Source organism: Ovis aries, chromosome 1 (genome assembly GCF_016772045.2).
Source record: "Ovis aries strain OAR_USU_Benz2616 breed Rambouillet chromosome 1, ARS-UI_Ramb_v3.0, whole genome shotgun sequence".
NCBI lineage: Eukaryota > Metazoa > Chordata > Mammalia > Artiodactyla > Bovidae > Ovis > Ovis aries.
In genome coordinates this window covers 260,133,853-260,161,747 of record NC_056054.1, presented here as the reverse complement: position 1 = coordinate 260,161,747, position 27,895 = coordinate 260,133,853, and the positions used below count along the sequence as shown (strand labels likewise).

Below are 27,895 nucleotides of genomic sequence, written 5' to 3'. Positions count from 1 at the left end.
ATTATACAGTCGTGTATCCATAAAGTTTGCAAGCAGGCTAGAAACAAGCACTGCATGGTAAGATCTATATCTGTTGTTCATCCTTGGGCTCTTTGTGTTGCAGCATTTCCAGCCAACTTACTGAGCAGAGTGGTCCTCAAGAGCTCCCGTATCAGGGCCCATATCTTTGTTTTCTGCATCCCTTACATCTCATCCTCCTGCAGCTTGGATATCCAGCATAGTAGTGAACAGAGGCATTTGAGTCTCTGACCATTGTCTCCCCTCTCACCTTTTGCATGCTGGCTCACACCTGCCCTTGTTTATATTCAGTCTTCACCACATGAACAAACTGGCCCAGAGACTGGGCTTCTTGGGATGCAGTACAGTACAGCCCAGCACAGTAGGGTTTGGAACTCACTCTGCTTCTTACCTTCCTTTCTACTCTAACCTGAGTCTGGTTCCTCCCTACCACTTGCTGAAACGGCTTCATCAGGACAGTTGGTGACATGCTTAGTTCTCAGTGTGGTGACACTTTCCAGTCCCTGGTAGACTATTCACATCTGTTTGGTTTCAGCTCCCAGAGCACATAACTTCTTTCACCTCTGTCCTTCCCCAGAGGTCCAAACCTGTAGATCCAACTGCCTGCCAGACTCTGGATGTTTCCCAAGCCCTTTACACTCAGTGTGTCAACACCAAGCCCACCTGCTTCCCCCAAAACTCCCTTGGTCCCTAGCCTGGTGAGTGGCTCTCTAGCCACACAGCCTGCTAGACACAGGTGATGATAGTCCCCTCTTTGTCCTTCCTCACAGGACCCTCTTGTTCAGGCATCCACTCCCATTCTTGGCCCTATGCCCAAATCCAGGATTGGCTTGATTTTCTCTAAGGATATCCCATCTTTGTTCCATGTGACAGTTCCAACCAGTAATAAAGGCAACTAGTCAGGGCTTAGGATAAAAGACATGCTTTTCCTGGATGCTATAAATCTGCATGTAACATCTGGAGCTGCACTTCTGGACCAAAGAGGAAGCCGGCTCAGGAGGGAGGAGTCAAAAGAGTATGACAAGACAGTAGAAAAGAATCTGTGATTGTGATAATACAGTAAGCCACTGAATCCCCCAGTGTGGCACACTGTCATGGTTTTGCTTATTTAATCTATTTGCTGTTGTTCATGTTGATCTGGGTTTCTGTAACTCCTAACCAAAACTCTCATCTCTCACCCACCCAATCCACTGAAGAGTCCTGTCAGCTACCCCCACCAAAATATGTCCCTCCTTCCACTCATTTCCATCCCCACAGCCAGCATCCTAGTCATTTGTTGTCAGATAACTTGAACGTTTTCAAATACTTATTTGGCTGCACTGGGTCTCAGTTGTGGCAGGTGGGATTTTTAGTTGCAGGGTGTGGGATCTGGTTCCCTGACCAGGGATCTAACCCAGGGCCTCTTGAGTTGGGAGCTGGAGTCTTTAAACACTGAACCACCAGAGAAGTCTCTCCTAGACAACTTTAAAACCTCTCCTGGTCTCCTGTGCCTCCTTCCAGCGATCAGACTTCACATCCCAGCCTCTCAGCCCAGCCTCCACTTGGGAGTCCAGATCGATGACTTCAGACCTCAGAGCTCCACCACTGCTCTCACCCTGGCTGCTGCCTTCCCTAAGCACAACATGTTTGCCTCCGTGGACACCAAGCTTGGTCCTGCCTCAGGATCTTTGTGGGAGCTGTTTCCTCTGTCCAGAGGCTTCTCCCTCAGATCCCCCAGAGTACAGGTCATCTCACCCTTCCCTTCTCTCCCTTGGGACCTTCCCGAACTATCCCATATACAGCAGCCCCCTTCTGCGTACCTCCAGCACATGCTATATTAGGACACTACTTCCTTCAAGGTGCTGTCGCCATGGGAAAGAATCTCATTACTTTCCTTATTGGTGTTCCCACTGGAGCAGAAGCTCCAGGAGGACAGGCATTTAACTCTTGTGCCTGTCTATCCCTAGGTCACTCTACCCTAGGTTGAAGACAGCACCTGGCAAAGTGTAGGCAAACTGTTGCCTCTTATCCATTCTTTCTTAGTTCCCCTCAGAGACTTCGTCACCACCATTTCTGCCCTACATTAAGCTTGTAATTCTGAAATTCCTGCAAGCGCATCCTGACTAGCCTGAATCAATGCATGATTTTCCAAAGTGGATCACGTGGACCCTGGGTAGAGTGGTGGTGAGGATACTTTTGTGAATGTATACAAAAGTCCTGTGGGTTCTTGGGGAATTTTAAGACGTTTGTGTGTTCAGGTGGTCATCTGACATTCTGTATCACCCAACATAGATTCCCACTTTTGACCAAGCATTACTTATTTTTGTGCCTGTTTGGGGTGTGTGTTTATATTTTGCATCAAGTGCGACCAGCTTTCCACAGTTTATGGGTAATAATAAAACTTTAGAAATGATTTTAATTCATAAATAGTGTATATCACATGAAACCAAGTCATACCACAGAAGGCCAAATGAAGGATGGCTTGTCGATTACACACACAAGGTGCCAGAACAATCTGCAGAGATTATACAGGCCAAATACCATATGCATGCCGCAGTTTGCTTTTAGCAAAACTCATATGCATGTTAATGTTACTGGTTTAAATTTTACTGGTTTTGTAGAGATTTGGGGAGGCTCAAAAGTTTCTAGCTTTATAATTATTTAAAACCGCTAAGTGTTAAATAGTTCAACCTTAAGTTTCCAAAGGCATAAGTGGACTTTATAATAGTCATTTCAGCCAGTACTGGGGCTTGTAAGGACATTATACAGTATGCACATGATGTGTATGTACATGGTTATTTCATTGCAACATCCTTTGTGGGGACAAAACACGGCACAATTTGTAAAGTTCAGTCAACAGAGAATTTGGCTTTAAAACCTTTGGTACAAGGACTTCCCTGGCCACCCACTGGTTAAGTCTCTGAGCTTCCAATGCAGGGGCCGAGGGTTACCCCTGGTTGGGGAACTAAGATTCCGTATGCTGCATGACATGGCCAAAAATAATAATAATAAATATTTGCTACATCTATACAGTGCACTTCAATGCGGCAATAAAAAGGAGGAATCTTAACAAGTAGTCATAGGAAACAAACTCCATTAACTGAAAAATGCAAGGTGCCAAACTGTGAAAAATAAGTACATATTATATACATACTTATATTTACATAAAGCATTCTGGAAGGATCCACAAGCAGCAGCAGCACTGGCAGCTCCTCGAGACAGCCAGACCTCTGAGGGAACAGAAGCAGAATGGAGACCTCTCTGGAAAGCATTTTGCTCTTGTGGAATTTTGAGCCACATAAATATTTCTTCCAAAAATAAACAAATATAATAAGTGACATCTATAATTACGCATGCTTACATACAGGCAGGTCAAACTAAAATGCCTTCAGAGGCTTGGTAGAAGACACAGGTGAGAAAAATCACCAGGGCTGGGACCCTGACACACTAGAGAAAGGAAGCCTCCTTCCAAGTTAGAAGGTCAAGCGAACTGTGGAATCACACACAAAGGAGACCAGGAGGAGCTGAAGCGCCCTATTAAGTAGATGAAATTACCTGATTTGGGCATGTTACAAAAAAAAAAAAAAAAAAGTTTTACAAACTTTACTGCTGACGTCTCTCCAGAAATACACATGCACAGCTCAATGAATATTCACAAAGCAAACACAACAGTACAAGTAACATACAGATCAAGAAATACAAGATGGTGGAGAAGGCAATGGCAACCCACTCCAGTATTCTTGCCTGGAAAATTCCACGGACAGGGGAACCTGGCGGGCTACAGTCTATAGCGTTGCAAAGAGCCAGCCACGACGGAGCAAATCAGCACATACTGTAATCTTAAATGGTTGTTTCCTGTTGTAGTCTTACCAGAAGACTTTGGGACTTCCAGTTTTTCCATATCTTTGCCAATATGTTTAGTCTTTTTAAACTTTTGACATTTTAAATAAATGTGTTACATTAAAAAAATAAATACAAGATGGGACTTCCCTGATGGTCCAGTGGTTAAGACTCCAATCTTCCACTGCATGGGGCCTGGGTTCAATTCCTGGTCAAGGAACTAATATCCCACATGCCACTTGGCCAAAAATTAAAAAAAACTAAGCTGGGCCAAAACAAAATTACTAAAAAAAAACCCTTTTTTTAAAATAGAAGATGGCCAGCTCCCTGAAGCCTTCCATTGCTCTCTTCCAGTCACTAGCACCCCACCCACCTCAATTACTATCCTGACTTCTGACACACTGGATATGTTTTGCCTGCCTTTCTGTACTATATGAACAGGATCACACAGTACTGTGTCTAGCCTGCCTCTCATTACTGTGCTTGGCCTCATCTTGGGTGGAGTTGCAGGCAGCCACTTCTCATTGCTCATACTTTTCCACTCATCCATTCTCTTCTTGGTAGGCATCTAAGTTGCTGCCAGGTGGGCTTATAAAATAGTTCGGTTATGAATATTCTATTTTATGTCTTCTTGTGAACAGATGTAGGCTTTTTTCTTTTGGTATGTTTTTGGAGTGGAGTTACAGAGTCACAGAGTATTTGTTTACTTTTTTAAAAAAATACAGTTTTCCTACTGTGTTCCAGTTGCTCCACATCCATGTCTTGGCAACTTTAAGAAAAATCACAAGTAAAGCAAACACTGCGGGCCACCCATCTGTCATCACCTCTGGCCCAGTGCATCGTCAGTTCTCATGGGAGAAAGACCTTCATGAGGCTGAGCTCTCAGCACATCATTCCCTTAAGACCTTGTGGGGTTCCCTAGTGGTCCAGTGGCTAGGAATCGTGAGCTCTCACTGCTAAGGGCCCAGTTTCAATCCCTGGTCAGGGAACTAAAATCCCACAATTGGACAGCAGGGGGAAAAACAAGAACAAACCTTGCAATGTCTCCCACTCTAACAGCCAGATCCCTTAGCCTGGCGTCAAATGCTCTCTGCAGGATGCCCTTCTTTTTCTGCCTCTTTTCACTAATCTTCCCTTCCCACTGTCAGTGTGTCCATCCATGCCACTTTAAGAGTTCTGCATGGCTGTCTCATTCTGCTAAGAACATGTGCCTTGGGATGTTCTGTCCCTTTTAGTGGCTTCCTCTTCCACTTAGTAATTCAGGCCAATTTGTATATTAATACTTTTCTTTCCACTGAAGTACCACCCACGTTTGGAATTAAGTCCCTCTAAACTAGGGATTATCACAACCACTGGCAGAGGGTAGGGGCTCAGTACACGTTTGTGCCACAAATTTGGAGACACTCTGATGCTATTCTTTAGAATAAATATCTATTTGTCTGCACCAAGTCTTAGATGCAGCATGTGGGATCTAGTTCCCTGACACGGAACTGAACTGGGGCCCCATGCACTGGGAACAGGAGTGTTAGCCACTGGACCACCAGAAATCCCAACACTATTATTTTTTAATGTAAATAGGAACAGGCGGTGGGGGCGAGTAACAACCTGTGAGGGAAAGGAATATGAAAAAGATTATATTTGTGAGTGTATATATAACTTAATCACTATTCTATACACCTGAAATGAACACAACATTGTAAATCAAATATACTTCAATTCCGAAAGAATTACTAACTGAACAAACATCTAAGGTTCTGGGGACGAAGTGCTCTGACAATTAACAGGGTTCCTACCCTTACAGAACTCCCACTCTTGTGAGGGAGACAGGCAGCAAATAACTAAACACATAAAGCAATTATGGAATGTGATCAATCATAAAAAAAATACTGCAAGGTGACGTGGAAGGAACTGAAAAGGGGGAGATTACATTAAAGAGGGACAGGATTTCCAGAATAAATCTCAAGAATAAAAGAAAAAATTAGGGTTCTTGTCCAAAAGAAGAAAAGGGTAAATTTTCATTTTCCCCTACTCCCTCAATTGTTCTCACAGGCAACCAATCGCACCACCTCTCTGGGCTTCTTGCTGAAATATACAATGAACATGTAACTTTATACTCAGCATACCCAGTGTTCTTGCCTGGAGAATCACAGGGACGGGGGAGCCTGGTGGGCTGCCATCTATGGGGTCGCAGAGAGTCAGACACAACTGAAGTGACTTAGCAGCAGCAACTAGTTAGTCAACAGATGTGGCAAGAACTGGAGATTGGGAGGTGCAATCCTAAACTGACAGGTCAGGAATGGTCTCAATGAGACAGTCACATTTGTGGAAAGACCGACAGGAGGTGAGAAAGAGATGGTCCTAGGCAGCGCAGGAAGCATTCCAGGCAGAGGGAACAGCAGGTGACAAGGCCTGAAGCAGTGACGCCCAGCCTACTTGAGACTGGAAATGAGAACCAAGGGGAAAAACCTTTTGAAGTGGGCCTATTGGCAGAGGACCATATAAGCCACTCTGAGAATGTAAGACTATTTTTTTTTGGCCAAGCCAGGAGGCATCTAGGAATGTTAGTTCCCAGTGCATGCATGTGTGCTCAGTGGCATCCACCTCTTTGGGACCCTATAGGCTATAGCTCACCAGGCTCCTCTGTCCATGGGATTCTCCAGTCAAGAATACTGGGCTGGGTTGCCATTTCCTCTTCCCCACTCAGGGAAGAAATCCCCACCTCCTGAAGTGGCAAGCATGATTCTTTACCGCTGCACCATTTGGGAAGCCCCTTAGTTTCCAGTCCAAGAATCAAACCCACAAGCCCTGCAGTGGAATCCCAGAGTCTTAACCACTGGACCGCAAGGGCAGTCCAAGACTTTCTTGAATGAGATGGAAAGGCAGTAGTTATTGATCAGGAGTTAGAGTCTGACTAGTGGTTTTGAGCCGGTTTTAGAAAAGGCAGAGGAACCAGAGATCAAATTGCCAACATCCACTGGATCATCGAAAAAGCAAGAGAGTTCCAGAAAAACATCTATTTCTGCTTTATTGACTATGCCAAAGCCTTTGACTGTGTGGATCACAAGAAACTGTGAAACATTCTGAAAAAGATGGGAATACCAGACCACCTGACTTGCCTCTTGAGAAACCTATATGAAGGTCAGGAAGCAACAGTTCCAACTGGACATGGAACAGTAGACTGGTTCCAAATAGGAAAAGGAGTACATCAAGGCTGTATACTGTCACCCTCCTTATTTAACTTCTATGCAGAGTACATCATGAGAAACGCTGGGCTGGAAGACACACAAGCTGGAATCAAGATTGCCAGGAGAAATATCAGTAACCTCAGATATGCAGATGACACCACCCTTATGGCAGAAGGTGAAGAGGAACTAAAAAGCCTCTTGATGAAAGTGAAAGAGGAGAGTGAAAAAGATGGCTTAAAGCTCAACATTCAGAAAACAAAGATCATGACATCTGGTCCCATCACTTCATGGGAAATAGATGGGGAAACAGTGGAAACGTGTCAGACTTTAATTTTTTGGGCTCCATAATCACTGCAGATGGTGACTGCAGCCATGAAATTAAAAGATGCTTAATCCTTGGAAGAAAAGTTATGACCAACCTATATAGCATATTCAAAAGCACAGGCATTACTTTGCCATCAGAGGTCCGTCTAGTCAAGGCTATGGTTTTTCCAGTAGTCATGTATGGATGTGAGAGTTGGACTGTGAAGAAAGCCTCAGCGACGAAGAATTGACGCTTTTGAACTGTGGTGTTGGAGAAGACTCTTGAGAGTCCCTTGGACTGCAAGGAGATCAGCCCTGGGATTTCCTTGGAAGGAATGATGCTAAAGCTGAAACTCCAGTACTTTGGCCACCTCATGCAAAGAGTTGACTCACTGGAAAAGACTGATGCTGGGAGGGATTGGGGGCAGGAGAAGGGGACGACCGAGGATGAGATGGCTGGATGGCATCACTGACTTGATGGACGTGAGTTTGAGTGAACTCCGGTAGTTGGTGATGGACAGGGAGGCCTGGCGTGCTGCGATTCATGGGGTCGCAAAGAGTCGGACACGACTGAGCGACTGAACTGAACTGAATTGAGTGGTTTCGAAAATTCACTTCTACAAAGAGCAGCCTCATTCTTTTTCGCAGTAGCTCATTATTCCACTATGTGAAAGTGTCACAGTTTATCTGGAGCTCTTCAGTGGTGGACCTTCAGTCTGTTTTCAGTCTTGTTTCTTCCTCTCCATGAATTTCAGTTAACACTGTTCTGATTAGAAACTTCTTCTGCAGTAACTCAAGTGGTCCTTACAAGCAAAATTTTCTTATTCAGTAAAGAAACTGGGTAACGTGCTCTCACTGGTTCCCAGCTGACTCCCAGCGTGAAGCTCTTTTTCCCACCTCAGAAAGGTAGTTGGGTCAGGAAGTGGTTAAAAAACAAGCAAGAACTGGGTGGGCGTTCCTGCCCTTTCACTTCAGGGCAGGAGAGGATCGGCCGGCCAAGGGATCTGAGAGTGGGTCTGCGCGTTCTCGGCTTGGTGGATGTCGGCATTCAGACGCCCACTGAGCTCCTGAGACGAACCGCCAGTACCCCCAGCCCCTCAAAGAACGGACGACTTTTTTAAAAAGCTATACGAAAAGACTCGACCAGGGGAACCCGGTAGGGAATCCAGCGCCGTCGCAAAGATCCACGCCTGCGCAGTGGCGCTCCGCGCGGACTTTCCTTCCCACGACCTTCCATCCAGCGCCTGCGCGTTAAGACCTGCTCTCCGCAGGCCAGCAAGACTGTAAACCTAGTAGATAGCTTTTCTTACGGACTGAGGTGGGGAAAATTGGTTCGTAGTTAAACCCGTTGTCTCTCCCTTCCCATTCTGTGACCTATAAACCTTTCGACCCAACTGCCCCTACAGAGAAGGGACTCTAACATCGGGGCTTGCCTGGCGCTGGCTGGCGACCAGGTAGCCCGGAGGGTTGTGGGTGGGCACACCCGGAGACCACGTGGCGGGCGTCCGCCAATCAGCGCGCAGACCGCACTTTGCGGCTCGGCTTCAAACAAACTACCGTGAGGCGAGAGCGGCCTTTGGGGCCCCGCCCCCTCGCCTGGGTCTGGGGCCCCGCGAGACGGTGGGCGGGTGGGGGCGCCGAGAGCGGGGGCGGGGCGCAGTGGTCGAGTGACGGCCGGCCTCACCTATTCGGGGTGCGGGCCGCAGAGCGGTGGACCCCGCAGCCAATGGGCGGGGGCGAGGGCGAGGGGCGGCCCGGCCGGCGGGGAGGGGGAGCCCGCGGCCGGGGGACGCGGGGGGAGGAGGGGGCGGGCTCCCAATCCGGTTCCATCCGGTTCTCCCACCACCCCCGCCGCGGGTCCCAGCAGCTCGGGCGGCGGGAGGAGCGGCTGCGGTCAGGCTACTCAGCTTCGCGAAGGCTCTCGGCGCGCCGCGGCCCTCAGGCACACGGCTCTCGCCCGCCCCGTCGCCACGATGCCCAAGAGGAAGGTGAGTAGTGGCCGCGTCCCGCACACGCCCACTCCGCCGCCCGGCCGTGCCCAGAGCCCCGTGAGGCCCAAGCCCCCCGCTTCCTCTGCATCGCGGGGCCGGGGAAGCGGCCGGACTTGCGGCGGACGGGCGGGAGGGCCAGCGCACGGCGGCCTCCGTGCCGCGTTCTGGAACGTTCGGCAGCCCGAGGAGCCGGGTGCGAGATTCGAACGCGGCGGCGGGAATCCGCTGACGTCACGCGGCCGGGCATTGTTCTCGCGCGCAGACGGGCGCGGGGCGCGCGGGCACTTTTGTTCACGGGCTGTGCCCACTCGCCCTCTTTTTTCTCCCGCAGGTCAGCTCCGCCGAGGGGGCGGCGAAGGAGGAGGTAAGACCACGTTCCGCTCCCGGGGGTGGGCTAGGTTTGCTCCGCACCGCGCATTCCTTGCTCATTTTCCTTTTTTCTCCCAAAGCCCAAGAGGAGATCGGCGAGGTTGTCAGCTGTAAGTAAAGCGAGCCCCCTAACCTTTCTTTTCCGTGGGTTCGAACCTAGGGAAGAAGCTCAGTGTTACCTTTGTCTTTCAGAAACCGGCTCCTGCGAAAGTGGAAACGAAGCCAAAAAAGGCGGCGGGAAAGGTAGGTTTCAGACTCAGCCTTTAGAGATCATGGTGTCTTTGAATTGTTGCAGGTCTCTAACGGTTACTGCTGGCAACGGAGGTCTTAACTTTGAGACTGCAAATCAACCACAGTTTAGTGTCACAGTCTGCTGAAAAGTGGTCGGAGGGTTATTTTATTTACCACTTTAGTTTTATGTTATAATAACTTCAGTAAACAGTGCCTTTTTTCAGCTCAGTGGCGTCCGACTCTTTGCGACCCCATGGACTGCAGCATGCCAGTCTTCCCTGTCCATCACCAGCTGCCTTTTTTAGTATGAGTAAAATTCAGTGAATGTAGTCATCATTCTGGCTGATGGGAGTATAACGTATCACATTAGTGCTGCTCCAGAATTTGGGAAATTTAAGACGACTGAAAATATTGAAGAATAACTTTCACTCACCAGGGTAATAAATTCTTTGTGTTGTGTATGTTATGGTTAATGGTTCCCTTTTGGTGGTTCTCTGTTGCATGTTTGGCCTTCCTATTCTGAGTAAGAAAAGCTAGGACTGAGGTCAGGAGATGTGGACTGTTTTAAGTTTTTGCATGTGAGATTCGCAAAGCAATGTAGGGGATTATATCTTATGTGCAGGGGGAGATCAAAAATTATGTTCTGAGAACATTCCTTTTCTAAGATTATTTTGTATAGTTTATGAAAGTTCTCTAAATTGTTTTATCCTGACATTCTTTGAGATGATCGTAAATAATGTTGCGCTGAAATAGATTCCTGATTGCTTTATTCACACGGAGGGTGATTGGGTAGTTGTTGGATATTTGTATTTTGAAAATCTAAGTTGGAACAGCAAAATAACGTGTACATCATTTGTGACTCTTTGGATCTAGCATTGATACCACCCTCTAAAGCTCTTCTTTGTTCTTCAGGGGAGATTCGTGGTGTGATTAATTTCTGTTAACTCAAAACATAGGTGAAAGTTTGCTATTAGAAGCCTCTTCTCCCCTCAGTCTTCATTGTTATCTCCCCTTTCCTAAGAGTATAGGTGAAAGCTAAATACTGAATAATACCAAAAAATTTTCCTTTGTCTTTAAACATTGTACAGAGCTGAGTGTAAAAATTACAGCGTTTTTCCAGTAGAAAGTTGTTTTGTGATCTTTTTAAAGTGGATTTAAAGAAGGTATAGGTGTAGTAGGCCAACTTGGAATTTCTCAGACCTGAAAATGAATTCCATACGAAAAATCAGTAAAGGGAAACTTCATGAATGCAGGGAAAATAGTAGATCTTGTTGGAAAATATCCACTTGTAAAGTATACTATTACTACTCGTCTTTTATTATTTACTTTTTCAATAAACCAATTGGCTAAAATGCTATGCCTGTTTTCTCTTACATCTTTTTTATTTACCTGTCTCTGTTTTGATCTGTCCTAAAAGTTTGGGGTTTTATTTATTTATTTATTTTTAATGAAAACAGTTCAGGGACTTCCCCAGTGGTAAGTTTAAGACTCTTGAGTTCCCCATGCAGGGGACCCCAGATCGATCCCTGGTCAAGGAACTGAAATTCCACACGGTGCACAGTCTGGCCAGAAAGAAAAAAGTCAAATTTTACTATCAGTTGGCATTTGGGGCCATCGGGTGTAATTAACGTTTCTCTTCTTCCCTTTCAGAGGCCAACAGGTAAGTTTTCACATGTTCCTTGAGAAACAAACCTGTCCGCTCAGTTTCCAAAAGGAAAAGTGATGGGAAAAGGGAGAAGTTTTTTTTTCTCTTTAATTTTAATAATACTGGTCTTCATGATTGATCCACTTTAAAGCCTTAAACAGAAGGTAAAGCTTTTGGTGTATTGATTACCATGCTACAGACATGTAGATTTATTTTGTTTCATCTTGATTTCCAGCTGTTAGTAGTTAAAAGTGATATCTCAGTCTAGGCTGTTATCCATTTAAGGTTTTATATTTTTATGTTGCTCTGATAGCAGTTATGAAATTAATGAGAAATCTAAAGCAATCAGATTGTTAAAGAATTATTTTTAAATGCAGAAAGTATTGTGACACTTCATGGTGTGTCTGTATGTAGCAGTGTTGCCCCAAATATGCTTGTTATTAGATAATTTATTGTTTATTCTAAAGATACTCAGTTGCTAGTGGTTGACTTGCTGTCTTGTATGGAATGCCACTATTGGCACAGAATCCATTCCACTGATCCCCTGCTCCCTTAGCATTAAAGTTGTAAGGTCTTCTGTATCTTTGTGGCTATTTAATGCAAATATTGGTCAGTATTATGCAACTCACTGGTGACTTTACTTAATTTGGCTGTTAGAACTATTCTCTACTTACAGGAAATAAATATTTGTTAGATTTCTCCTTCCCCACTGGTGGATAGTATCCAGAAATACTGTTGTATATTATTTTAAAGTGGCATAACCTTTGAAAGTCTTTTATCATCATATACCTGTGCGTTTTCAGATACTTCATACACCTAAATGAAATTATAAACTCGATCTTTTTAGCTGTTGATTATATATCAAGGGACTAACTGTAGCAGTATAGTCAATCTGACCTTACAACATGGTGCTTTTCTCAGGTGAATCCTCGGGACAGTGGTTATTTGACAGTTTGATTGTTGTTCCCACTTAAAAGAAGTTTGGGGGTGGGTAGGGTTACAAGGGCTGGGAGAGAGACCTCCAAAAATTCTTCAGTTTGTCTGTTCTCTCCTGTGGAACTTCAGAGAACAGTGGAGAAGGGGAGTTGCTAAGGCTTTAGATGTAATTATCTTGAGTCTGATGAGGCTTGGTATACAGGTGCTGTTAGGACCTCAGCATGATTTGTGGTCCTGTTTGCTGGGGGCTGACCTTGAAGTGTGTTCTGTAACTCAAGACTGATAAGTAGCAGCACTAACATTGCAGCTATGGTGGGGACAACTCCTAGCAAGTCAGAAAATGTTGCTAAGTGCAGAGGTGATACTTAAATATACTCTTACTCTTATCACAGGATAAATCTTCAGACAAAAAAGTGCAAACAAAAGGGAAAAGAGGAGCAAAGGGAAAACAGGCGGAAGTGGCTAACCAGGAGACTAAAGAAGACTTACCTGCAGAAAATGGAGAGACTAAAAACGAGGAGGTCAGGAGTGTGTGTGTGATTAATTTTGACTCTGAACAGAGGATAATGCAGCAGATAAGACCATCTTTATATTGAACGAAGTTTGTATTCTGCTTCAAGTGGGCAGAATATTTTTTATCAATTTAGATCATATTTTAAATTTTACCTATAAATGGGTTTTTTTTTTTCTGTAAAGAAATCGTACACAGAACTTTACATTCAGATTCACCATGTTTATTGTATGTATGTTTATTAATTGCTAGTGAGATTTTTTTAAGATTTCTTTTCAGTTCAGTTCAGTCGCTCAGTCGTGTCCGACTCTTTTGCAACCCCATGAATCACAGCACACCAGGCCTCCCTGTCCATCACCATCTCCCGGAGTTCACTCAGACTCAAGTCCATTGAGTCCGTGACGCCATCCAGCCATCTCATCCTGGGTCGTCCCCTTCTCCTGCCCTCAATCTCTCCCAGCATCAGAGTCTTTTCCAATGAGTCAATTCTTCGCATGAGGTGGCCAAAGTACTGGAGCTTCAGCTTTAGCATCATTCCTTCCAAAGAAATCCCAGGGCTGATCTCCTTCAGAATGGACTGGTTGGATATCCTTGCAGTCCAAGGGACCCTCAAGAGTCTTCTCCAACACCACACTTCAAACGCATCAATTCTTCGGCACTCAGCCTTCTTCACAGTCCAACTCTTACATCCATACGTGACCACAGGAAAACCATAGCCTTGACTAGACAGACCTTAGTCAGCAAAGTAATGTCTCTGCTTTTGAATATGCTATCTAGGTTGGTCATAACTTTTCTTCCAAGGAGTAAGCATCTTTTAATTTCATGGCTGCAGTCACCATCTGCAGTGATTCTGGAGCCCAGAAAAATAAAGTCTGACTGTTTCCACTGTTGCCCCATCTATTTCCCACGAAGTGATGGGACCAGATGTCATGATCTTTGTTTTCTGAATGTTGAGCTTTAAGCCATCTTTTTCACTCTCCTCTTTCACTTTCATCAAGAGGCTTTTTAGCTCCTCTTCACTTTCTGCCAGAAGGGTGGTGTCATCTGCATATCTGAGGTTATTGATATTTCTCCCAGCAATCTTGATTCCAGCTTGTGTTTCTTCCAGTCCAGCGTTTCTCATGATGTACTCTGCATAGAAGTTAAATAGGGTGACAGTATACAGCCTTGACATACTCCTTTTCCTATTTGGAACCAGTCTGTTGTCCCATGTCCAGTTCTAACTGTTGCTTCCTGACCTACATACAGATTTCTCAAAAGGCAGGTCAGGTGGTCTGGTATTCCCATCTCTTTCAGAATAAATAAGTTAAATAAGCAAGGTGACAATATACAGCCTTGACGTACTCCTTTTCCTATTGAAGATTTCTTTTACTAAATGATATTTCTTTTTTTTAACATAATGTAGAGATTTTGTTTAAACATTCCGGTCTTTTTTTTATCCAAATTGCCACCTGTAGATCTGTTAATAATCTTGTTACTTTTTTAATATAAATTTATTCTTTAATTGAAGGATAATCGCTTTACAGAATTTTGTTTTCTGTCAAACCTCAACATGAATCAACTATAGGTATACATACATTCCCTTTGTTAGTTTCTAATATTCTGGTTGTTCCTTTTTAAAATTTTTTAATCCATTCCCTTAATTTTTCACATTTTTCTCACTTTTATGTAATGAAGTTTTTCTTAAAAGTAGCCACTTGTCTAGATTTAGGTAGTAACTTTGATCAATTAAAAGGATTGATGTCCTCAATCTATCCTTTTAAGCTCTGAAAAAAAGGTTTTACCTATAAAAATAAGTGGGTTTCAAGGTTGTGGTAAATAACTAATACAATTATAAGGGGAGAATGTCACCTTCTAATCCCTTTTATCAAACTATAGTTGATTCTCATTATCCGTGATGGTTGTATTCTATAAGGTTGCTCCAAGTACTGGATAGTTGCACATAGTGGAAATACAGGGTTAGATTGTCAAACACTCATTGCAACATTTCCCTCAACAGATCAAACCATAACCTTAAGTGTGTGTGTGCTTAGTTGCTTCAGTCATGTCCATCTCTTTGCAACCCCATGGACTGTACCCTCCCAGGCTTCTCTGTCCATGGGATTCTCCAGGCAAGAATACTGGAATGGGGTGCCATGTCCTTCTCCAGGGCATCTTCCTGACCTGGGATCAAACCTGAGTCTCCTGCATCTTCTGCCTTGATGGTGACTTCTTTACCACTGAGCCACCAGGGAAGCCCCAAGCCTTACGTGTATTCATGCATAGTACACCACAACCTTGTTGCACATGGTCTTAGATAACACTAGACTTGTCTAGTCAACATTTTCTCCACCATGAGGACAAAAAAAATTGATACGTGTAGCACTAAATAGACTGTGAAATAGTTGCTTGTTTACAGTGTTAGAGCTGAAACAAGAAGGGTTAGCCGAGACTGCGTGTCAGGTGACTCATGGCTTCTACTGCTGTGTATTTGCACAAGACTGGAAATGCCATCAGTATTGATTTAGGGTTTACAAATAACTAGTGAGTTGGTTCACTAGTTCAGAATTCACCAGTACAGAATCTATAAATGTTGAGGATTGAATGTATTTTTAAAACAATAGTACAATGAAGAAAATTTACATTGTAATAAATGCTAAATATTGGTGACATTATAGCAATGACGCAGGAGTCAAATGTTTGATCACTTTTCTCATTTGATTTGCAGAGCCCAGCCTCTGATGAAGCAGAAGAGAAAGAAGCCAAGTCTGATTAATAACCACACACCGAGTCCTGTCAGTGGTCCCTGTTTCCCTTCTTGTACAATCCAGAGGAATATTTTTATCAACTATTTTGTAAATGCAAGTTTTTTAGTAGCTCTAGAAACATTTTTAAAAAGGAGGGAATCCCACCTCATCCCATTTTTTAAGTGTAAATGCTTTTTTTTAAGAGGTGAAATCATTTGCTGGTTGTTTATTTTTTGGTACAACCAGAAAATAGTGGGATATTGGATACGGGAGGCTTTGATTGTCTTGGGTGTCAGCTTAACATTCCATAGATGGGGGGTAGCTTTTATATCCTATAATACAAAAGCATACTAAATGGCAGTTTGGAGTCAGTTGTGCAGTTAATGTCTTGAACACTTTAAATTACTTCTCTTCCCATATTGTTTTGGTAGAATTATTTCCTACAGAAAACCACTTTTTGATCTTGGCTCTCCTGGTCAGAATTTTGTGCACTATACTATAACATCTTTGGTCGTGGTAGTCCAGTTTTCCTAGTAACTTGGTTAATGTGCTGTGAACGATTGACAGTTTGGGTATGTAGTGTATATGATATTAAATTGTGAATCAGTGGGACTTAAGATGTAACAGCATATCAATATTTGAAGATACTGGTACTTGATACCCTGTTAAGGAAAGTTTGCTCCAAATTTTAAGCTGGAAAGTCACTGGAATAACTGTTAAGAATCACAACTACATGATATTTTAGATTTCTGGTACGTATGTGAAGAATTGTGTACAAATTGAAATGTCTGTGTAGTGATCCTCAAAACAACCAATAAAATCTCAGTTATAAAAGAATTTCTTGAAATGCATGTATTAAGTTCTGGTTTAAATTTTATATATATATTTATTTTTGGCTCAGTGACTTGGAGGACCTTCATTCCCTCTCAGCAGTGAAAGCCTGAAGTGTTCTGACCCTTGGACCACCAGGGAGTTCCCTAGATTTTAAAGAATTGCCACTTTTGTTCTTACAATCTTACTAAAATTTTGGAAGAGTGAAATACTTCCTTTTTTTCTATAATACTTCTATATGTACCTTGCAGATATTTTTGTGACTAAATTGGCTTATTGGGAAATGAGTGCCTTGTCCTCTGAAGCAAAATAAATACGTAATTACTTTTCTTATAAAGTAAGGTTTAAATACTGAGTAAGCTGGAACTAGGTGTGTGTTTGCATATTTTCAAGACTTGTTTTCTTGTGTATTGTCCTGTTTTCCCATCTAAATAGTCTTCAGAGATAATACTGGACACCTGTGCTGATTTGGTAAATGCAGAAGTGGGGCTAGAGATAGCACTTTGCAAGGGTCAGCACTGAAGAGGGAGAAGCCGTGGAAGAGAGGTTAGAGCTCTCTACACTTGATGTTACGTCACGTGGATTTGATGAGTAGGATGCAAGAGTGCTTTAGAAACGAGCCCTACAGGGTCATAGAACTCTGCGAAGGCCATGTGCCATTTGAATGGCCCCATAAGATCAGAGTTCACAGAGAGTGGCAAGATGTGGCATCTTAAAAAGTGAAACTACAGAAAAAAATCCAGAGGACATTGATTTGGGTTGAACTAGTACCGAAAAGAGGGCTTTGGCAACCATTGGAGAATGGGAAAATTCTTGAACCTGATGCCAATAAAACTTGGTTGCTCAATCATGTCTGACTCTGGGACCCCATGGAATGTAGCCCGCCAGGCTCCTGTGTCCATGGGGTGTTTAGGCAAAAATACTGGAGTGGATGGCCATTCTTTTCTTCAGACAGTTTATAAATTTTGATAGAATAGGTCAGAGCGTGCATATGCAAATTTAAAGGAGCTGAAACATTTTGCTGTGTGAATGTTTACTCATGCTGTTTTCGGGTACCAGAATTTCTAGCAGCTATTTCTCACAGGTCAGTTCAGTTCAGTTCAGTCTCAGTCGTGTCCAACTCTTTGTGACCCCATGAATCACAGCACACCAGGCCTCCCTGTCCATCACCAACTCCCGGAGTTCTCTCAGACTCACGTCCATCGAGTCCGTGATGCCATCCAGCTATCTCATCCTCTGTCGTCCCCTTCTGCCCCCAATCCCTCCCAGCATCAGAGTCTTTTCCAATGAGTCAACTCTTCGCATGAGGTGTCCAAAGTCCTGGAGTTTCAGCTTTAGCATCATTCCTTCCAAAGAAATCCCAGAGCTGATCTTCAGAATGGACTGGTTGGATATCCTTGCAGTCCGAGGGACTCTCAAGAGTCTTCTCCAACACCGCAGTTCAAAAGCATCAATTCTTTGGCACTCGGGTTAAGGGGTATCTAAAAATCCAGTGAGAAAATAGTTTAACCCTGTAACCCATCTGGCAGTGTTTCTTGTACTACCCAACCATCCCACCCCTAAGAATGTGATACGTGTTTACAGTCACAGGTATTTTCTTATTCTGAACTCTGCTATAATTGTATGTTTAAAGAGACATTAATTTTCTAAAAAAGTGAACTCTTAAGTGGATGTTCCCCTCAGCTGTCAAAACTATTAGTTGAAAAAAAAAACAAACTACATCTTAGGTATGTATACCTATGGCTGATTCGTGTTGATGTTTGACAGAAACCAAATCTGTCAAGCAACTGTCCTTCAATTAAAAAATAGAAAAACCACTTAGAGGCATCTTTTCTGGGATCAGTACTTAGGAAAATTTCATCTCCTACACTTTGAACTAGTTCTGAACAAGAACCGAGTGACAGGAATGGTTGGACATCAGTACAGCAGTCGGAAGGACAAGGAAGAGAACTGTTAAGTAATAATGCTGACAAATAGAACCAGGGCTTCCCTGGTGACTCAGCTAGTAGAGAATCCACTTGCAGTGTGGGAGACCTGGGTTCGATCCCTGGTTGGGAAAATCCCAACTGGGGAAGGGAATGGCTACCCACTCCAGTATTCTGGCCTGGAGATTCCACGGGGTCACAAATAGACATGACTGAGTGAGTATCACTTCACTGACAAATCTTACAGTCTCATTTGTTAGCTAGGGAAGTCAGCAAGAGCCCTGTATTTGGGCTTGTCTGAGGTTGGAGTTGACCTTCAGATGAGTCCAGTTAGAGGATTTAAAGCACAAAGCCTGGTGCGTGATGCAGAGATGCATGATAATCACAGAGGCCCCAGAAAAGAGTTGTAGGGGCGTTGAGAAGCATGTGCAAAAGTCTGTGAGGTTGGGAACAGGGGATTTGGCAGGTGCAGGGAGGAGAAATATGTATGTATGTGTGTCTAATTTGAGTACAAGGGCAATCCATGCTCACTGGGGGGAAAACCGCAGGAAACAGACAAGCTAAAAACACCTGAAATTATAATTCACTCTCTAGGCAACTATTTACAGATGCGTTTTTCTCAGATCCTTTTCTGTGCTTATATGAATTTATAAAATTGGCATCATACATTCTGGTTGTTTTCTTTTTTCGGTTGTGCTAGGTCTTCATTGCTGTGAGCAGGGATTTCTCTAGTTACAGAGTGAGGGATACGCTAGCTGTGGAGCTTTGGCTTCTCGTGGTGGCTTCTCGTTGCGGACCACAGGCTCTAGCGGCAGGGGCTTGGTAGTTGTGGCGCACCTCCTTAGTTGCTCTGAGGCATGTGGGACCTTCCCGGACCAAATACCAAACCGCTGTCCCGTGCATTGGCTAAGTGATTCTTCTATCCAGAGTACTACCAGGGAAGTCCTTTTTTTCCATTTTTAGTTTCTGCATTTGGCTGAGCCACACGGCTTACAGATCTTGTTTCCCCAACCAGGAATGGAACTTGGGCCCTGGCAGTGAAAACACAGAGCCCTTAGCACTGGACCGCCAGGGACTTCCCTCTACATCCAGTTTTGTAGTCTCTCCCGTACTGTGAACTTTTCCCCTAGGTTAATGAGGATTCTTCCATAGCATTTGTAAGCACTACGTAGTATTTTATTTCAAGAACGTAATTTGTCAGACATTTAGATATTTTCCCCATGAAAACAAGCATTGTGAAACTGAAATATGGGTGATTTCTATTAATCTCTACAGATAAATTCTAAGTATATATCTGCCTATTACAATCCAGAGTTGTTCCATCACTTAATTGCAAGGCAGCTGAGAGTTTCAAAACATTAACCTTCAATAGGTAATAAAGAATCTTAAATAGATGATGGGAAGCAGCTCAGAAAGTAACAAGTTGGTTTTCAGATCATAAATGTTTAGGATTACATTTTTTAAAAAAACTGAAAATCACTTAATCCTGGAAGCTGAAAATAATTGTTTTCAACGTATTGAATTTTCTTCATATATGTTTGGGGTTTTCTTTAAAATTTTTTTTAAATTTATTTTTGGCTGCACTAGGTCTTTGTTGCTGCTCGGGCTCTTCTCTAGCTGTGGCGAGCAGGGGCTGCTGTGGTGCTCGGACCTCCCATTGTGGTGACTTCTCTTGTTGCGGAGCACAGGCTGTAGGGTGCCTGGGCTTCAGTAGTTGCAGCTCCTAGGCTGCAGAGCACAGGCTCAGTAGTTGTGGCCTGTGGGCCTAGTTGCTTCGCGGCACGTGGAAATTCTTGGATCAGGATTGAATCCATATCTCTTGAATTGGCAGGCAGATTCTTTGCCACCTAGCCACCAGGGAAGTTCTGGGTTTTTCTTTATTTGTAAAATGTTTTAATATTGGCTTAATAGTTCCTTGTATGGCTGTGCCATAATTTGGCCATTACAGTTTTTTTAAATTAGGGATGGTTTTACTCATACTCAGAGGTAAGTACAGTATACTAAACCCCCGTGTTTCAGTCAACCAGTCCCCAAAGCCATCCAACCATGACCAATCTAGTCCATCCTTATTATTTTGAAGCAAATAAAGATGGATATTTTTAAAATACCTATAAATAGGAAACGAACAGAATGTACAGGAAGTGGATATTTACATAGGCGGTATAAATTTTTCATTTATCTTTGAAGTTTTACATGTTTGGTTAGGGTTACATGCAGATTCAATTCAACAAGAAGCTGCTATTTAAAAAAAAAAAAAATCTGGTGTAGTTAGTCCCACCTATAATATCATCAGATGCTGATTCCACTTTGATTTTTTTTTAAGTAAGGTGTTTGGAAATTTTAGGAGGGCGTAAAAATGAAACACGATTGGTAAGAAATTTGCTGGGGAGATGGGAAACCACAGAGCAGGGAGGCAAGAGATAGTCTGGACAAGGTGGTGCAAATGCAGGTCTGAGTCAAGGGTGGTTACAGCAGCTGCACTACCTTGGTTGCAGAAACCTGTGACCCCACCAGGAAAGGGGAGAAGGACTGGTAATAGGACTTAACTGGAGTGATATTAATGCCTTTTTCAGAAGGTCCAAGGAGTTAAAGCAGTGCTGGCAAAGAGCACGCAATAAAATGGTTGTTCACTATTGGTCAGTCGCTAAGTTGTGTCCTACTCCTTGCCACCCCATGGACTGTTTCTCACCAGGCTCCCCTGTCCATGGGATTTTCCAGGCAAAATTATTGGAGTGAGTTGCCATTTCCTTCTCTAAGGTATCTTCCTGACTCACGGATAGATCCCATGTCTCCTACTTTGGCGGTCCAGTTCTTCACTGCTGAGCCGCCAGAGAAGCCTGCCCAATAAAATATCTGATGTTGCTATTCCTTGGTGATTCTCAGAGCTTACAGTACCTAGATTCTTATTAGATTTATTCCTTTTACACCGATATGTGTTTTGGGTATAAAACGTTAGACAATACATTTGATTTAACCAACTTTAAGTTGAGTGCTATAAATGAGAACTCCGGCTCATACGATCTGGCTGTGCTTACTCACTAGAATGCGGCATTGGTTAAGTCCAGTAGTGTTCCCTTACATCTTTAACTTACTGTAAAGGCTACCGTTGCATTTTAGGTGTAATTCCAAACTGTAAATTCTGCTAATATTACTTTTTATCTCAGAAAGCAGTTTGGGGTTTTTTTTTTTGTGTTTTTATGGAAAGCACTTTGTTACCCAGAGAAAATTCAAGTTGAAAAATGTATGAAAGCAAATGATACATTCAAGTAACATATGAAAATTTTTGAATATACTAATCTGTTATGCATGATTTATAGAGAGGAAAAGCTGAAAGTCTTGCATGCTTGGATGTGTCTGTATAAGGTGATGGTTGTTTATCAAAATATGCAAGATTAAAATTTCCACCAATGATGACTTAGACTTTCACATGAAATGTATTTAAAGACAGTCTTAGCTGTTGTAGCATGATTTCTCACTTTCTGCTTCACTTCTTATTTATTTGGCTGCTTTGGGTCTTAGTTGCAGCATGAGGATCTTTCCGTTGTGGCTCCTGGACTCTCAAGTTGTGGCCCATGGGCTTTGCTGCTTCTCACCATATGGGATCTTAGTTCTCCCACAGGGATCAAACCTGAGTTCCCTGGACCATGTGGAAGTCCCCTTGCTTCACTTCTTATTTATCTTTGAAGCCAAAATGAACTAAATATTGAGTGAGATGTGTGTGTGCTCAGTTGCTCAGTTGTGTCTGACTCTGTGACCCCATGGACTGTAGCCTGCCAGGTTCCTCTGTTCATGGAATTCTCCAGGCAAGAATACTGGAACCGGTTGCCATTTCCTACTCCAGGGGATCTTCCCAACCCAGGGATGGAAACTTGGGGCCCTTGGGTTTCCTGCATTGGCAGGTAGATTCTTCACCACTACCATTCAACTAATTTACCTGAGCTAATATGAATAAAATACTTTTCTTTAGATATCCGGATAAACAAAGTCTGGATACTTGACATTGACAAGGAACACACTGCTCTTCTGAACTTTGGAATTCAAAATGGATCTTGGCCAGCATTAAAAATGGGCATTTTTCTCTATGAAGAAAAATAAAAGATTTGACTGAATAATGTAAAAGATCTGAATAAATGGGGAACACAATGTTCCTACAAAGAGTCATTATTTAAGGGTGGCATTTCTTTCTATCTAAAAATGTGATGCAATTCCAATCAGAATATTGGTAGATTTTCCATTAGGAATTGGAAAGCTGAGTCTAAAGTTCATCTAAAAGATAAAATTGTGAGACTAGCAAAGAATTTTTTTGATAATAAATATAAATAAGAGAAGCCTTGGTCTACCAGATATCACAAGCTCCTATAAAACTACAGTAATAAAAGCAGTATGATTTTGGAGCAGAAATAGAGAAAAAGTCAATGAAACAGAATAGGCCAAAACAGATTTAATACAGGATAAAGATAGCATTTCAAATCAGTCAGGAAGAGACCATTCAGAAAAGATTTTCAGTCCAATTGGCCATTCCTTTAGGAAACTATAAATTAGGTTAGTTTATAGTACAATATGGAGAAGGAAATGGCACCCACTCCAGTACTCTTGCCTAGAAAATCCCATGGACGGAGGAGCCTGGGAGGCTGCAGTCCATGGGGTCGCCAAGAGTCGGACACGACTGAGCGACTTCACTTTCACTTTTCAGTTTCATACATTGGAGAAGGAAATGGCAGCCCACTCCAGTGTTCTTGCTTGGAGAATCCCAGGGACGGGGGAGCCTGGTGGGCTGCCGTCTATGGGGTCACACAGAGTCGGACATGACTGAAGTGACTTAGCATAGCATAGCATAGTACAGTAAATTAGTAAATTAGATTCTCTACCTTGCACCACATACACATACACACACAGATTCCAATAGATTTAAAATCTAAATATAGAAAAACTGTGAAAGTATAAAATAGTTTTACAGTTATGAAATGGAGAAGGCCTGCTTTTCTCTGTAAAGTAATAAGTCTGAAGCAATAAAGGAAAATGCTAAATATTTGATCTTATGACATTTCAGGCTTTTATATGATTTTTTAAAACAAATATCTGAGAAATGTTAGATTGAGAGAAAATATTATATATATATATATATGTATAAAATAAAGGATTAAAATCCAAAGCATGGAAAGAATTTCTTTGGTCACTATGAAAAAGAAAAATTTCAATAGAAATAACACCAATATTTAAAGACAATTCACAAAAGAAAAACAAATTTTAAAAAGTCATATTTTTAAGTGCCATTCCCCCAAATCGTCCCACCCTCGCCCTCTCCCATAGAGTCCAAAAGACTGTTCTATACATCTGTGTCTCTTTTGCTGTCTCGCATACAGGGTTATCGTTACCATCTTTCTAAATTCCATATATATGCGTTAGTATACTGTATTGGTGTTTTTCTTTCTGGCTTACTTCACTCTGTATAATAGGCTCCAGTTTCATCCACCTCATTAGAACTGATTCAAATGTATTCTTTTTAATGGCTGAGTAATACTCCATTGTATATATGTACCACAGCTTTCTTATTAACATGTATAATATCATATAAGAAATGAATCACCAGTCCAGGTTCAATACAGGATGCTTGGGTCTGGTGCACTGGGATGACCCGGAGGGATGGTATGGGGAGGGAGGTAGGAGGGGGGTTCAGGATGGGCAACACATGTATGCCCATGGTGGATTCATGTTGATGTGTGGCAGAACCAATACAATATTGTAAAGTAATTAGCCTCCAATTAAAATGAATAAATTTAAATTTTAAAAGTCATTTTAAATTGTAAAATATGTATAACAATAACATTTACTGTTTCAATTATTTTTTTAATTTTTAAAAATTTATTTTTTAATCACAAGATAATCGCTTTACAGAATTTTGCTGTTTTATGTCAAATATCAACATAAATCAAACATAGGTATTTCAGTCATTTTTAAGTGTACCATTTTCTGGCATTAAGTGCATTCATTGTTATACAGCCACCACGACTATCCATCTTGAGAACTTTTTCATCTCCCTCATTAAAACTCTGTACCCATTAAACACTCTATATCCATTAAACACCGTCTCTATGGATTGAATAAATACCTTGTGTAAGTGGATTCACGAAGTGTTTGTCATTTTGTGATGGACTTTTTTCACTTAGCATAATATCTTCAGAGTTCATCCATGTTCTGGCCTATGTCAGAATTGCCTTTTTAAGGCTGAATAACATTCCATTTCCCTAGAGAAGGAAATGGAAACCCACTCCAGTATCCTTGCCTGGAAAATCTCATGGACAGAGGAACCTGGTGGGCTGCAGTCCAGGGTCACAGAGTCAGGCACAACTGAGTGATTCCATTTAGGTTTATAACATATTTTTAAAATCCTTTTATGGACACTTGGGTTGCTCCCATCTCTCTGTAAAATATCTGCCACTAAGTGGCAGCTAATAGGCAGTTATGGATTCCAGCATCATCACCAAATTACTAATAAGTTGAAGACATTTCTGAAAGATTTTGCAGTCTGATCTTAGTGAGACAGCCTTGGCAGGAAGGAGGAACAGTATACCTCATGACAGTTTATCATTAAACAGCAGTGTGCTCTCTGCATTTCAATCCAGACATCTCCAGCTTCTGCTCTGTCATAGCTTCTTTCAGATGAAAGGTTCTGAAGACATCTTCAAGTATCCATAGTGTTGATCACTCAGTCATATTGGACTCTTTGTGACCTATGGACTGTAGCCTGCCAGGCTCCTCTGTCCATGGGATTTCCCAGGCAAGAAAGCTGGAGTGGGTAGCCATTTTCTTCTCCAGGAGATCTTCCTGACCCAGAGGTTGAACCCAGGTCTCCTACATCGCAGGCAGATTCTTTACCATCTGAGCCACCAGGGAATGTCCATAAATTACTAAAAAGACAAATTGGAGCATTCAAGGAGAAGAAGGTCACTCAAATCTATGCCCATCTCTTAGAGTCCTGGGCTCTACCCTCTGTCCTTTACCCTCCCGTCCTTCACCCTTCCCTAAACAGCAAGTGCAAAGGCCCTGAGGTCGACACGAGCTGGGTTTAGCCAAGGAAGTAAAAGCAGGCTTCATCATTGTTAGGAAGAGCAGTAGGGGCTGAGGAGGAATAGGTACATAAGAACCAGATCACAGAAAGAGTTTAGGTCTTAGTCTAAGTGTGATGGGAAAGCTTTATGATCAATGTGCTCCAGTTTTTACTTTTAAAAGCTAATTCTGGCTGTTACACCCATGTAACATTGATGCTTTGATTACAATTGATTTATTCCATATCTTTCTGTCCATGGGGCTTTCCTGGTGGCTCAGATGGTAAATAATCTGCCTGCAAAGCAGGAGACCTGGGTTCAGTCCCTGGGTTGGCAAAAACCCCTGGAGGAGGAAATGACAACCCACTCCAGTATTCTTGAGTGGAGAATTCCATGAACACAGGAACTTGATAGGCTACAGTCCATGGGGTCACAAAGAGTTGGACATGACTGAGCAACTGACACACTTTCTGTCCACGTACCCATTCCTCCTCCCTCCAACCAAAATTTCATTGTGTTTTTCATTTATTTCACAGTCAGTTGCAGACATCAGCACACTTCCTCCTAATACTTAAGCAGGCACATTATTTAATTAGAGTTCAACATTTGTTTATGGTTCTATTTTTTTATTTTGAGGCTAGATTTTCATCTGCTGAAATGTACAATTCTCAAGTGTACTGTTGATGAGAACCACCTGTGTAACCCAAACTCCTATGAAGATACAGAAAATCATCATCACCCAGAAGTCCCCTCACGGTTTTCCTGTTCCATCCTTTTCCCACCACAGCCTTACCTTATCCACCATAGATTAGCCCAGTGCTTTTGAGTTGTGGTGTTGGAGAAGACTCTTGAGGGTCCCCTGGACAACAAGGAGATCAAACCAGTCCATCCTAAAGGAAATCAACTCCAGATATTCATTGGAAGGACTGGTGCTGAAGCTGAAGTTCCAATACTTTGGTCACCTGATGCAAACAGTCAACTCATTGGAAAAGACCCTGATACTGGGAAAGATTGAGGACAGGAGGAAAAGGGGAAAACAGGATGAGATGTTTGGATGGCATCACCGACTCAATGGACATGAGTTTGAGCAAATTCTGGGAGATAGTGAAGGACAGGGAAAACTGGCATGCTGCAGTCCTAGTCAGACATGACTTAGCAACTGAACAGCAATTCTATAGCTTCATGGAAATGCAACCCTGTGACATGTACTCTTATAACAGGCTGCTTTCACTCAGGGAAATGTTTCTGGCATTCATCCATGTTATTGCCTGTGTGGATTGTTCATTCCTGCTTTTTAACTGAAGCACAGTTGATTTACTACATTGCGTTAGTTTCAGGCGTACAGCAAAGTGATTCAGTTATCAACGAATATATAGGATTCCCTGGTGCAGTGATGAAGAGCCCGCCTGCCAATGCAGGGGATACAGGTTGGATCCCTGGTCCAGGAAGATCCCACATGTTGAGGTAACTAAGCCTGTGTGCCACGACTACTGAGCCTGGGCTTTAGAGCCCTTGCTCTGCAACAAGAGAAGCCACAACAATGAGAAACCCGTACATGGCAAGTGGAAAGCAGCCTTCATGTTGCAACAAAGACCCACTGCAACCAGAAATAAATATAAATAAATAAATAACACCCCCAAACTTGTATTCTCTTTTCAACTAAATTCCACCCAGAACTGTGTGTACCTTTCTTACAGATAAATCAAGAAATGTGAAAAATTGAACATATTATGTACATAAAATTCATGGGAAAAACCTTGGCATAAAGATCATGCCAGATAGCTGTTCAATTTTACTCCTTTTATGAACAACAGCCCTGTGAATGCACTTAATGCCACTGAGTTGTACACTAAAAATGGTTAAGGTGCTAATTCTGTGTTGTGTGTATTTTAACACGATGAAAAACAAAACCCGTCATCTTGCTAATGAATCCCCCCTGGAGTGACGCGAGGTGACTGAGTAGACGTCTGCTCCAGAAAAGGTTTTGAAAAGCCCAGGATTCTTCCCAGCTCTGATGAGACTCTTGGTTATAGGCAACCTCCGGCCACTCCACCCACCCACCCCGCCCCCCGCATCCCAGTAATCTTCATAGCCGCCTGCATTGTCCATAGTCATAAAACTCCAGAAACAGCCCAGACGTCCATCCACGAGAGAATGGGTTAATAAGTGGCGGTATATCCATCCAACAGCATATTAAACAGTTCCTAAAAATGAATGAATCACCATCACACACAGCAAGGCTGAACCTAAGAAGCAATACTGCATGGAGTGAGAGAAAAATCTCCACCAAGTATAGACAGGTTTTCATTGATTTGCTTCCATCCACCCATTCTCTCCCTCTCTCTTTTTTTTTTTTGGC

The 27,895-nt window shown here is 42.7% G+C and overlaps 1 protein-coding gene across 1 annotated transcript; it reads left to right on the top strand.

Annotated features, from left to right (window-relative positions):
* Positions 1 to 319: 319 nt before the first annotated feature.
* On the top strand, positions 320 to 16,571 carry HMGN1 (high mobility group nucleosome binding domain 1). The gene is made up of 8 exons (XM_027963980.2): positions 320 to 476; positions 1,519 to 1,668; positions 8,889 to 9,313; positions 9,648 to 9,680; positions 9,766 to 9,795; positions 9,878 to 9,928; positions 12,890 to 13,018; positions 15,716 to 16,571. Exons 1-8 carry the CDS (start codon positions 320 to 322, stop codon positions 15,761 to 15,763), a joined length of 1,023 nt encoding a protein of 340 aa, XP_027819781.1. The 3' UTR covers positions 15,764 to 16,571.
* Positions 16,572 to 27,895: the final 11,324 nt, after the last annotated feature.